Below are 12,500 nucleotides of genomic sequence, written 5' to 3'. Positions count from 1 at the left end.
GGGACTAAGCCTGAAACCGAATTCTTCGTTAGCGCACAGATCGTAATAGTTTTCATGCCACATTTTTCATAACAAACTCGGTGCCAACGCGGGAAGCTTTGGATGGTAATACACAACACCGAACACGGAACATTCTTAAAATGCCACCAAACTCAGAGGGGTCACTTTGATCGAGAGCACGCACCGGTCTATGTTTGCACAGCACACGGCCAACCACGATGCCAGTAGAAAATCAACTTCACGCGAAATACGTCACCCAAAAATCGCAATTCGCGCGGCGACGGCGCCGTCTGCCAATAATTGTAATCCCGAAAACGATTCGATTATCCATTTTGTGAATGCACTCCTTTACAACGCTCACGCTCACACACACGCGCGCGCGTATACACACAGCGGCCACCGAAAGGGGTGCAGCGCAGCAGGCCGCCACCAAGAAGCAGGTAAAGCGCGCGCGTACGACGCTATGCAATTCCTTTCGCTGCCTCTTCTCCTCCTCGTACCGCCCCTCCCCAGACAGAAGATGTCCAGTCCAGTCTTTCTACCCTGCCACCCTCCTCCTGTTGGCTTGATGACACTTTAAAACCTGTCCCGCCGCTGCCACCGCCGTCGCAGTCGTCGTTGTCTGCCGACGGAGCGTCGCGCCGATCTCGAGCAAGCGAATCGATGCTTGTCTGGCGCAGAGCGAGTCGGCTGTGCGAGCGAGAGTGAGAAAGAGCGAGAGCGAGAGAGAGAGCGATTGTGTGCGCTCCTTTCGCCGCCAGGTAGAAAGAGGGAGAAGGGAAGAGATGCCGTTCTACTGAGAAGAAGGGCGCGCACTATTATTCAGCTGCTGCTGCAAAAAAAAACTGGATAACTGAACGACGACGACGACGATGGTGGTCGCGAGGCGCGAATAAAGTTTCTTCTTCTGTGCAGCAGCAGGATCCAGCGAGATACACACACGCACGCACGTACACGAAACGCATCCCCTACACACAGCACACCCGGAACCCGTTCACGGAGGGAGCGGTGATGGTGGCTACGATGACGACGATGACGGCGGCGGCGGCGGCCGAGATCAACGTCCACTCAAGGTCAAGATCTACGCGGATAACTGGTGATTTCGCGCCGAATTTCGTTCGGAACGGCTGTACTCCACGCACCACGCGTCACCGGGACACCGGGCTACACTTTACGCACGAATTTGGCCGGAACTGCACCATTTTTACCCCGTTAAGAGCACAATTTGTGGGTCGCAAAATTCGTCATCGGCCGCCCCAGCCAGCGAGAGTGTTCGTGGTGGCGTCTTTTTCTCGTTCGCCACTCCGTCGGTTCACCGACGGCGCTCACACCAACTCACGCTCACGGTTGCCACACTACCACCACGGCAGAAAATTGTTCACCAACACACCGACCGGCACTCATTTTACGTCATTCGCGCCTGCTGCTGCTGCTGCTGCTGCGCACCGCCAGGAGGGGTGTTCGAAATTCGTGCTCATCGAATTCCCGCTTTTACCCAACAGCGATGGACGCACTTTTCAACACCCGCACGCACGCACGCACGCACACACACACTGGCTCTGGGGTAGCATTACTCCCACCGAATCCAAGCCTCACAAAAGCATCACGCGCGCCATCCGGGGTGCCCTGCACATGTTCTCGCGGCACGTAGCCACCATTTCGACACACTTTTCATCGCTTTCCCTCCTTCCCCCCACGGGGTATTACCATCTTGCGCTTCCGGTAGTCCATCGCAGCACACCTTTCACCAACAGCAGCAACCATCCATCCATGCCGGGGCGACGGCGGACGGTGGCCCGTGTTACAGCCGCCAGATTCCGACAGTGTCTCGTTTCTCTTGGAAACAAGGATCCCTCGTCATTCGCATCGCACCGGTTATGAAAAATGTGGCCAATCTTTCTCCTTTCTTCTTCAGCGCGGTCATCCCATACTTACCGTTAAGGGAGGTACCAAGGGATGTCTGCCCAGTCAGCTGAGTACCATCACAAATCCCGTTACAGTTTTGCAGAAACCTGTACCGAGGGGCAGAGAGGGAGAGAGAGAAAAGGTGGTTAGAAACCAAACGGGAATACTTTAGCAAATAGCTCCCGGTAGATATCCTCGGTCCCACCGAAATCAAAGCAACCCCGGGATTCTCGGTAAAGTCAACTCGAAGACACGATGCCATCGACGATGATTTTGTTTTGTATATATCCCGCATACATCCTTCTACGCAACAAGCGTTCGAACTGCGCGAGGCTGCTGCTGCTGCTGAACGAGTTATCAGCAACAGAGCTGCAGCAGCAGCCAATGGAAAATAACAAAACGGTGTTTCTCCTCCAGGCACAACTTAGGAGAAGGGTACGGGGGCGGTGAGGTCTTATCGCAATACTTTGTACGCCCGCCCGACTACACCACGCGCTTCCGCGAGCTCTTCCGACCGAAAAACGTGACTCACTAAGTAGCGCGCGGTTTCCATGCTCCAAGTGCTCTACATTGGTCTGTCCCTCAGGGCCATGAGCACGAGTGTTGTAACAGATCCTCTAATAAATCTTATATAACATATCAAAAAGCGGTACATCCATCGAAGCAGCCTGGCTGAATTAGACCACCGTCGAAGCAGCGCATCGTCGATCGTGCAGGATGCGCTGCTGCACTGCATATTTACGGTTTTTCCGTACCGCGGCGGGTAAGCCGCAAGCATCCAGAACGTTCCATCCATCGCGGTCTGCCTTGCCTGCATGCCTCTCTCTTTTCGAAAACTATCAGCCGCCCAGCGGCGAATGAAGCGGCTGCAAAGAGGACGGCGGCAGTTGGGTGCCAACCGTCAAAATCTCACGTACCACACACCAGTCATCTTGTGTACACGCACACAACCATGGTGCCTTTTCGTTTGCCTTTTTTTCATGTCACCCATGGTGTGGCGATGGAGGAAGAAAGAAAGAAAGCGGCCTGCTTCTCACGTAGGCCGCCGTCGAGACCAGCAGCAGCAGACCGCACTGCCGTCGCCGCTGGTGCTTGTGTGTGGTGGTCTGTTCGGTCGCTCGTTCGCAGCCTCCTCTTCCGCCTAGTGACGGCCACCTTTTTTTCCGCTCGCACTTTCCGTCCGGGGGAACTCTGCGGATGAAATTCGCGGCGCAGTAACGCCGATCGTGACGCCACCCTGCACAGAGCAAACGCTGACGCCCTCGAAAAATGGTCCGAGGGAATCCCGTGCCGTTTTTTTTACTTCCCATCCTCCACCCAAATATGGCGGGCGGCGCGCGTTCGCGCATTCGGTGCGGGGATTTGGAACCATTTTTCGAACGGATTTTTCGCGCCGCTCGACTGCTCCGTCGGACTGTACTCCATCGAAATGGGCAACCACTGGCCGTTGCGAACCGATTGTGCCCATTTACCTGTGTTTTCAGTGCAAATTTCCACATGAATCTTGATGAAAAACACGGGCCAAGTACCACACACAAGCCACTCGTGAAAACGGCAGGAGCTTCACTAGCGCGCGCCGCGACCCTCCGGTGCTCTCTTTCGCGCATGCTATATACCGTTGGCTCTTTCACTCCTGTTCGCTTTTGGCGGCGACGGCGCTCAAATGCTACCCAAGGTTCATGCAGCAGCAGCAGCCGCCGGATCCAGGCGGCGGCGGCGGCGCCGAGTGGCTGCTGTTGTGTTGGTGATGGGGCTTTGTGCAAGTCAGCAACCCGTCGCAAGGCCCGCACGCATGATGTGGTTCCACCGAACCGAACGGGGCCGCGAACCCCACTCGAACAGGCTTTTACCGCCGGAAACCGCACGCACCACTTGGGTGTGAATCGCCGGGAACCTGTCTTCCTGCCACCCGCCTACCCCGGGCGATAATTTTCCACAAGGCCGCCGACAAGTCGATGGACTGACCTTCGCCGTCGCTGTCGTCGTCGTTGTGTTCTTACAGCGATGATCTAAAACCCTGCAACCGATGATTTCAGCATTTCGCTGCCGTATTCCGTGGTGCGGACGACGATGACGGACGATGCTGGTTGATTGGTTTTTATTGGGCCTCACACAGCGATGTTCAGGGCTCTTGTTCGCGCCAGTGAACCGGAGCACATCGACTCGGAAAACAAAATGGCTGCCCAACGACAACGACGACCAAAGCCTACCTCTCTCTCTCTCGCTCGTCCGTCCGTCCGTCAACCAACAAGGAACACACAACACGACACACATACACGTACACAGAGAAGTTTTGTATATGTACACGCACGAGGGAAGGCTGGCCTGGCGTACGGCACACACACAACACGCATGCACAGAGGCGGCGGTCTCTGCGCCTAGAAAGCGGAAGCAGTCGCCTTCATGGCCCGCCCTCGCTTCCTTCCTCCTCTTCTTCTTCTTGCACTCTCGTTGTGTCCTCCGGTCGCCTCCAAGGAACAGGGGGACACAGACACAGAAAATAAACACAAAACGAAAACAGGCTGGACTTTTGGAGTTTTCCTTTTTACTCCTTTTTAGATGTTTTATTCAATGAGCAACAGCACCACTTCTTCGTCTTCTCGCACGAATCGGAACTGGTCCCTCCCACACCCCCTTCACCCAGCCCGGGATCTGCCAGACTATGAGGGCGACGGCCGTTCAAGGTTTTCTCCACCTAGCACCACTCGACCCGATCGAATCCTAGGGTTTACGCCACGACCGACCCGCTCCCACAACGAAAACCATGCCCAGAACCACCCCCGGAACAATATTCACCGTTTATCGGGTAATCCGTCTAGGGTTGTTCGAGAAACATCTAAAATTTTCACCAAAACCGTTCCACAAAACACACTGTAGCGACTCGTCGATTTTCGCTCTCGTTCGTCGATTCTGCCCCAGCAGCAAAGCACAGCCGCTGCGTTTCCCCGAAGTTACCGCCGGATCGTTTTTGTTTGCCGGGTCCGCGGGATGGACGAAATCATGCTGGATCAAATCGGTCGATGATGGAACCTCGGAAAATCTGACCAGAATAACGAGTCTGGTGGTACTGGAAAGGTGTGCGAACGAGTGCACTTTATTCATACTATTCCCCAGGCTTCCTCAAACGCGGAGCACAGCTTCGTACAGGCCAACGCCGCCGATAGCGGATAGTTGCTGATCGATACCACATCCTCTGTGTAGTCCAGATTCAAGTTACCATGCGCGAAAGCACCCACGACCAGCGCCACCGGCTCATCCTTCTCCGGTACCAACTCCTTCGGATGCGACACCTTCTTGGCGCTAAAGGACATGGCCAGCTTACGGCATCCTACCGGCAGATGATCGCTGACCGGGTTCTTCACCACTCGCATCAGCTTCTTCTGCGAGTCGGCCGCTTTGATTGAAAATTTGTGCAGTAGTTGAACTGAAATCAAATCGAAACTGCTGGTTATAGCAAAGCTCTACCCGTAGTCCGGGAGACTCGATCGTGCGCTTACCCATAAGGCCGGCAAATCTTCTAAAGGTACGCGGTATTCTCGTCTGCGGATCGATTTCGATAAGGACATTACGTTCCGTTTTGACAAACACCTGCAACAGCCCCGCTCGATTCAGCGGAGAGTCCATCAGCATGAGCAACGACTGGTGCGTGATATCTGGTCGGCAACTGCCCGGATCTCGCTTGTTCTTCTTCAGGATATTCAGATGATCGTCACAGTTCAGCAACTCGAACGATTGTCCTACCTAGAACGATACAAGCTGTGTTGGAGCTTTGCGTGCTGTGCCGGTTAGTTCGGAAGCGATCTCACCTTCACCGTTTCCAGTTGTGCTCCTTCCAGGATAATGACCAACCTCCGTTCGTTCGCTTTGATACGGGTTTTGTTCATATGTTTAGAGGGAAGATCGTATTCAGCGTCGTTTCCCTCGCCATCGCCCAGTTTTCTTTTATTTCCCATTTCCCGGCAAGAACAACAAACTTAGTAACAGCCGCGAACGCAAACCGACTCCTGCACGTGTTTTGGTCCGAAATGACGTCAACGTAAAACTTGACGAATCCGTTTGTTTACGTTCTACAACGAAAATGTTATCAAATCGGTAATGCAGAATTTACTCAATCCTTCGCGGTTGTTCAAAATTGTTTTGCTAAATTAATTCACTGCACCACACGGAGTAAAAAAGTGAACAGTTTGGTCTCAAGGTCACCAGTTCGTGGCACTTCACAAAACGATGATCAAAGGCCAAGGACTAAATTCGATGCACTGTGTCCGGAGGCACATCGCGGCCTTGATAAGGCAACAGCACCGGTCACTGCAAACCCAACACACGAAAGATCGGCGACGGCGAGTCGTCATCACGGGTCTCGGCGTGGTGTCTCCGGTCGGATGTAATGTAACGACGGCATGGCAAACGATCCTGTCCGGTCAATCCAAGGTAGGCCGTCTGATCGGGGATGCGTACGAAAAGCTACCCTGTCGTGTGGCGGCCACGATCGATAAGCAGGATGTTGATCTCGAGCAGAGCTTCCCAAAGAGCGAACTGAAGACGATGGCCCGCAGTACGGCATTTGCGTTGCTAGCCGCGAAGGAAGCGTTGACGGCGGCCTCCTGGACCCCGTCCGTCGAGGACGAGATTGCGTGTCAGCGTACGGGTGTAGCCGTCGGAATGGGCATGGTGGATTTGCAGGACATTTGCGAAACCAACGAAGCGTTAAAGAAAGGCTACAACCGGGTGAGCCCGTTCTTCGTGCCCCGGATTCTACCGAACATGCCGGCAGGACAGTTGAGCATCAAGTATGGCTTCCGAGGTCCAAATCACGCCGTATCGACTGCCTGCGCCACGGGAGCCCATTCGATCGGGGACGCTTTCCGGTTCATCCGTAACGGTGATGCAGACGTGATGGTTTGCGGTGGAGCCGAGGCCTGTATCAATCCACTGGCCATCGCCGGCTTCTGCCGACTGCGAGCCCTCAGTACAGCGTTCAACGATGATCCAACGGCTTCCTCGCGACCGTTCGATGAGCATCGTGATGGATTTGTGATGGGCGAAGGTTCAGCTATCTTTGTCCTAGAGGAACTGGAGCATGCACGAAGCCGCGGGGCACCGATACAGGGTGAAATACTTGGCTACGGATTGTCTGGTGATGCTTCGCACTTGACGGCACCGAGAGAGGACGGTACGGGTGCAAAGTTAGCGATGACACGTGCCCTAAACGATGCCAATCTTACCATCGGCGAGGTGGGCTACATAAACGCGCACGCCACTTCCACACCCATCGGGGATGCCATCGAGGCCCGCTCTATTCGTACTCTATTCGGTGACCATGCGGATAAGGTTGCCGTTTCCTCGACAAAGGGTGCCCACGGACATCTACTGGGGGCTGCCGGTAACCTGGAGGCCATGTTCACAGTGTTGGCCTGCCGTCACGGTGTGCTTCCACCAACGGTCAATCTCGGTAGCATCACGGATGATATGGCTGGACTACGGTTCGTGGCTAAAAATTCCGAACCATGGGACGACGGACGGCGACGAGTGGCACTGAAAAATTCCTTCGGCTTCGGTGGAACCAACGCGTGCCTTTGCATCGGTGAATACCAAGAATAAAGGGGCAGTTAGGCATTCTATCGATCGTGTTTCTTCTTGTGTTTCTTGGTCTTCCGTTCTAGAGAGCTAGATGGGGATTGGCGTTTCCGCTTCTTGTGTCTGGACCGTGATCGACTTCGGTCTCGCTTTTTAGCCTTCTTTTTACTCCGAGCTCTGTCCGCGGATCTCGACCGTGATCGTTCCCTGTGCGTTCGCTTCCTCCGTTTGGTAGTCTCTTCTGCGTCTGGTTTTGGATTCGTTTGGTGAAAATGCTTTGCCAACGTTTCCGATTGAAGGTGAATCAATTGTCGGATTTTTTCTGTGTATGTTAGCGGATTTTTGGCCACTCGATGCTTGAGGTTACGGCGACGAGCATCTCGTTCAATAGCTGCTAGCTCTGTTAGCGTCGCAGTTCCCCTTCCACCGGAAGAAGAGTCTCCATTGTTGTAGCTGTTTTGTAGGGATCAAAATCGGAAAAATACAATTAGGAAATGTTACAGTGACGATAATCCAACTTCACTCACTTTATAACGATGTCTTGCACTTCCGGCATTTTGCGAGTATTCTCGACTGCATGTCGATACAATGATAATCGTTCCTCGCGCGTAAAATCTCTCTGTAGCTCGGCAAGATTCGATGGTGGATTGCGTGAGCAAATATCTTCCAAAGGCACGCCTAGCTCGAGGGCAGGATTCTGGTAAAAGTCTTCCAGTATCGCCTCGGCCTGCTTGACGGTATCTGTCGGCACCAAATGATTTGTGATAAAAGAAAGCAAAGGAAGGTGAGCAAATGCTCGTTACTTACCCATATGGATCGAATATGGACTATCTGCAGGATAGCTGGACGGGAGAAACTCTTCATCAGCGGGTGCTTTACTGTCCTCTACCTGGCGGTTCGCATCGCGTTGACTCGTGACGGTTGTTTGAAGAATATTTTCTTTTGTCCAGCCGTACGATTCCAGAATGGAAGTGATCCTACTTTCTGCATCGTCGATAAAGCTTTTCAAACTCTGGATTACTTCCTTCCGGTCCATTTTTCGCTTGTTTTTCACCGGCCAGATCCTTGAAACCGCCAGAATTATGTTTTGTTTACCGAACGGGCTGTTTCGTTAAGTTTTGTTAACAGTAAAATGCGTATATTTAAAAGCATATTAGGATTTTAAATTTAGTCCAGAAATCAACAGTTTTTGGTCCACATTTTTCTTTCCTGGCGCTAGTCCTTCATAATCCTCTGAAAAAGGGTTATATACTGCTGCGAGAGGTAAAAAAAAAAACAGATTTATTTCACAGATATGCATCACTTTTTGGATGATTGTCATCCTTACAAATCCTTGCTGTTGTTTTACTCTAAAAACATTACTTTAAAATTCATCATGGAAACTCTCTCCCGTATGCACCATTTTGGATGACATGAATATTGCAGATTTGGCCAGTATCTCGTTCATAGAGAGCTTCTTATCGTTATTGGCATCGGCGAGCGAGAACAGCGTCGATGCCTCCTGTATGGCGTACCGTGGATGCCGCGGATCAACGTAGGACAGTAGCTCCCCGCGGTCCGCTTTGCCGTCCCGGTTCCGGTCGATCACCTTCGTGAATTCCTCCTTCCTTTCGCGCACATTTTGTGACAAAATGAACTTTTTCCCTTCGCCCAGATCCGTCGTCTGGACGTCGGAAAATTCTTCCACCGTCAGGTGGTCATCTCCGTCCACATCGAACTGGCGCAGGATATCGTCGACCAGGTTGAGCAGATTGACGGTGCTGGACTCCGGGTGACGGAACGAAAGGAATTCATCCAGCGTGAGACTTAGTGGATCGGTACGGGCCGCTTCCATCCACAGTGCTTTGTCACGTGCGATCGATTCTTTCACCCGGCGATCTAGCTTATCGAAGACGCTCTTCTTCATGTGGCTATCACCGTCGATGCCCTTCTCGCGCATCCAGTACATCTGGTATTCCTCCCAGCTGACCAACCCATCTCTCGGATCGTGATCGATCTCGACGAACATGGTCGGATTCGTACGGATGGCATCGTCGATGTGCTCTCGGATTTTGAAGTTGATATACTTTGCCAGCTCCTGGACGGTTAGAAACTTGTCCGCATTGGTATCAGCCCTAAAAGGACATGGTAATGCTTAATTATAGAAACCTCCTGGTCCGTTTATTCGATCACTTACCTCGTAAAGGCGGTGGTTAGTTCATTCACTACGCTTTCTTCTAACTTTCTGTATACTAAGGGTGATGGAGCGTCACCTTCGTCCACGCGAATGGGCGGCTTATACTTTGCGGTTGAACCTTTGCTTTGCTGCGACGAAAACACCAACAGCAGGATACACAGGATGAACAGGACGTACAGCAGCACGGGACAAAGCGTGGACCATCGCGGGCTATTACGTAAGAACTTTGAACCAGACTTCGCCATCGGTAGAGCAATACAGCAACCGGGTTCTTCCGGGCGATGGTCGCTACAGGTTTTCACTTTCCGCCAGCAGCGTAGCGGATCGACGAAATGTGAAAGTATGGCTCGCCACGGTCGTCGACAACAGCGTCGTCATTGAACGGTGAACGCGGTACCCATTTCCTGCTAGCGTGGCATACAGCGTGCTATCAACTCCAATCGCAAACAAATCACATTTTATCACTTGCTATTCTCTCAATTCCAATCGCACAGTTAACTATAATCACTAGGCAAGGCAGTCAAGTAACTCGTTTACTTCACTTTGGTACAAACGGAAGGAATGGCGGATCCCGGGTTACAGCAGTGGGACTTGGGACATCTGGCTCTCCACAGACTCCCGAGAGAAATCTCGCACCACAGCGAGCGAGCGAACGATTCCTACGAAACGTGCTCGTTCGACGCATGCACTAACAACCCCGTTGGCATGGCATTTACTGGATCGGAGGCTCGAGCCGCGCCCCCTCCTGAAAGGGGGGATGACCGCAAAACCGAAAGCGAAACACTACAGAGTAATCAAAACAAAACCTGCAGACGATTGCTCGAGAGAAAGAGACTCCGAGGAACGATTGGTGGAGCTAGGTCGGCAAGAAATCCGCATCACAAACGGAGGTTACGCGGAGAGTATAACGAGCAATCTCTGCCCCAAAGGTCTAGACGAAGGGGAGCTTGTACTCCATGAAGTGAGAGAGAGAGAGAGAGAGAGAGAGTTTGATGGAGAGCTAAAGCTTATGTTTGGGGAAACATAATTGAAACTATGCTCTGAAGGTGCACGAGGATACTGGACACGTGTGAGAGAAAGACTTGGTAGATGCAAATGGTTTAAAATTGAATACGAGCATTGGTTTTTTAAAGGACTTGAAGTAAGATCCTGTGACGATTGTATAACTTACTCGTAAATTGATAGGAATAAATTAAAACCTGCTTCAGGTGTTACATCCAACGAACGGTCTCCCAGGTCATCGGTTCAGTTCTTATGGAATCAATGGCGTCACAGAAAAAATACTTTTAACATACTTTTTGAGCTTCAAGAGATCTTAGGCATTTTAGATACCGCTGTCTTGTCCTCTGTTAAATTATATTCCTGAATAATTACATTCAACTCTTATCAACGGTAGATAAGGATTCAAATTTTAATTTAAAACGACGTGTTTTGTGTCCTTCTTCCAAGGTTATCGTTAAACAAACGACTGAAACAAAACGAAAATGCTGAACATTTAATGGCTATGAATATGTTCATTTTTAAATGCCATTCTTTCAAAGATTAAGGCAGTTCCGTTTTCTCATTTGTGGCATCCTCGGTATCCCCCCACACTGACCACACATTTGTTGTCGATCTTGCTGAAGAAAAGGAGCCGCTACGCATTCGATAAATTGTCAATTTTGGTGTTTGTAATACTCAGACAAAACACACAATAAAGTAAGCAATTCCGAAGGCTGCCAGGAAAGACAAACACGTTTGGCTTCGGTTTTGCTTCTAATGACCCTAGAGCGGCGAGGAATCCCCGGAGGCAAGAGGTCAAGAATCACGGATTGCGAAAAGAGCATTTGATAAAAAAGAAAAAGTCAAAACCAAGCAGCAACCGACATGCACGAACGGGCTATCTCGAGCGGTCATTGGCGAAAAAAACTGGTCCTGCTAGTTTTATCCACCCCCGGACCTGGTAGAGCAGTGGAAGAAGATCCACTCCGAAACGTGATTTGTTGGCAGTTCCATTCCAGCCACGGGCAGAAGTTGAGGTGAATTCTTGACCGTTGGTTGGCGCGTTTGTTCCGTTCTTTGCCGTTAGTCTGATCGGTTAAATATTGAGGAAATGTGGTGCCCCGGCCAGATAGGACTAGTTCTGGTTATACTGACGCTGGTTCTTCAGGTGCTTTGCCAAGGTCTGCGGTCGTTCGAGTGATGAGCAAACCTTCAATCGATTGTTAATCCTGTACTGAAGCGCAAAAAAAATGCATTGTATTGCAGATGGACAGCCATGCTACAACTCGAACGGAGCGTCCGGTGTGTGCAGAAGCATCACATCATGTCCCTCGTCGTTCCAGCTGAACATCAATCCCTTTAGCCTTTTCGGTGGATCACAGCGTGGATGTCAGAACTTTTTAGGCATCGGAAGCGTATGCTGTTCGAATGGTTATCAGGCTACGACACCACCGGTTAGTGCAGATAACCCGGTCATCAGACCCCAGGCTCCAGCTAACGCGCAGACCACCCAGGGCTCACCGAGAACAACGACACCCCGAGCAAACGTCGGATTGGAGTGTACGGACGCCAAGGGCCGTGTGGTACCGTGCAGTTCCGGTGTTTCGACGACTCCGAAACAGACCACCACACAAAGGACCACAACCACCGCGCCTACCACGACTGTCCGCGTAACTACCATTCGCACAACGACACCGATTATCCTGCAAACGCGGCTTAGCAGTGAGCCAAAGTTCGACAAACCGGCGGTTCTACCGACCCTGGAAACCGGCTGCGGTCTTAGCGATGTCGAGCACAACCGTGTCGTTGGTGGTGTACCGGCTGCCCTGCACGGTTGGCCCTGGATGGCACTGGTAGGCTACGA

General features: G+C 51.8%; 6 protein-coding genes across 13 annotated transcripts in view; 2 read left to right on the top strand and 4 right to left on the bottom strand.

Moving 5' to 3' along the window:
- Positions 1–4,868, bottom strand: part of LOC126570936 (homeotic protein female sterile-like) — a 21,304-nt gene extending 16,436 nt beyond the window's left edge. For 2 of the 8 annotated variants that reach the window (XM_050229076.1, XM_050229078.1), the window contains exon 1: positions 1–1,291. This exon is cut by the window's left edge and continues 48 nt beyond it. In XM_050229076.1, coding sequence (XP_050085033.1) covers positions 1–63 — 63 coding nt within the window. In that variant the 5' untranslated portion in view covers positions 64–1,291. Of the gene's footprint in view, positions 1,292–1,935; positions 2,013–2,437; positions 2,457–2,660; positions 2,693–3,377; positions 3,489–3,870 lie in introns of those variants that run through there. The other 6 variants (XM_050229080.1, XM_050229081.1, XM_050229079.1 and 3 more) reach the window with 6 other exon arrangements.
- A 102-nt stretch (positions 4,869–4,970) lies between these two features.
- On the bottom strand, positions 4,971–5,935 carry LOC126570939 (ribosomal RNA small subunit methyltransferase NEP1). The gene is made up of 3 exons (XM_050229088.1): positions 5,712–5,935; positions 5,403–5,646; positions 4,971–5,329 (listed from the first exon to the last, which is right to left on the bottom strand). Exons 1-3 carry the CDS (start codon positions 5,856–5,858, stop codon positions 5,004–5,006), a joined length of 717 nt encoding a protein of 238 aa, XP_050085045.1. The 5' UTR covers positions 5,859–5,935; the 3' UTR covers positions 4,971–5,003.
- Positions 5,936–6,101: 166 nt separating this feature from the next.
- LOC126570937 (3-oxoacyl-[acyl-carrier-protein] synthase, mitochondrial) lies at positions 6,102–7,648 on the top strand. Its single transcript, XM_050229085.1, has one exon. The coding sequence runs from the start codon at positions 6,130–6,132 to the stop codon at positions 7,501–7,503; it is 1,374 nt and encodes a 457-aa protein (XP_050085042.1). The 5' UTR covers positions 6,102–6,129; the 3' UTR covers positions 7,504–7,648.
- On the bottom strand, positions 7,521–8,521 carry LOC126570938 (U11/U12 small nuclear ribonucleoprotein 48 kDa protein-like). The gene is made up of 3 exons (XM_050229086.1): positions 8,287–8,521; positions 8,007–8,220; positions 7,521–7,932 (listed from the first exon to the last, which is right to left on the bottom strand). Exons 1-3 carry the CDS (start codon positions 8,513–8,515, stop codon positions 7,521–7,523), a joined length of 855 nt encoding a protein of 284 aa, XP_050085043.1. The 5' UTR covers positions 8,516–8,521.
- A 243-nt stretch (positions 8,522–8,764) lies between these two features.
- On the bottom strand, positions 8,765–10,363 carry LOC126569152 (45 kDa calcium-binding protein). The gene is made up of 2 exons (XM_050226062.1): positions 9,656–10,363; positions 8,765–9,593 (listed from the first exon to the last, which is right to left on the bottom strand). Exons 1-2 carry the CDS (start codon positions 9,898–9,900, stop codon positions 8,843–8,845), a joined length of 996 nt encoding a protein of 331 aa, XP_050082019.1. The 5' UTR covers positions 9,901–10,363; the 3' UTR covers positions 8,765–8,842.
- Positions 10,364–11,675: 1,312 nt separating this feature from the next.
- The window catches only part of LOC126572905 (venom protease-like), a 2,953-nt gene continuing 2,128 nt past the window's right edge, over positions 11,676–12,500 (top strand). The window contains exons 1-2 of the mRNA XM_050232618.1: positions 11,676–11,817; positions 11,903–12,500. The exon at positions 11,903–12,500 is cut by the window's right edge and continues 93 nt beyond it. Coding sequence (XP_050088575.1) covers positions 11,748–11,817; positions 11,903–12,500 — 668 coding nt within the window. The 5' untranslated portion in view covers positions 11,676–11,747. The remainder of the gene's footprint in view (positions 11,818–11,902) is intronic.

Source organism: Anopheles aquasalis, chromosome 2, assembly GCF_943734665.1.
Source record: "Anopheles aquasalis chromosome 2, idAnoAquaMG_Q_19, whole genome shotgun sequence".
Taxonomy (NCBI): domain Eukaryota; kingdom Metazoa; phylum Arthropoda; class Insecta; order Diptera; family Culicidae; genus Anopheles; species Anopheles aquasalis.
The sequence above is the reverse complement of the archived record's forward strand: the minus strand, read 5'-3'. Positions and strand labels throughout refer to the sequence as shown.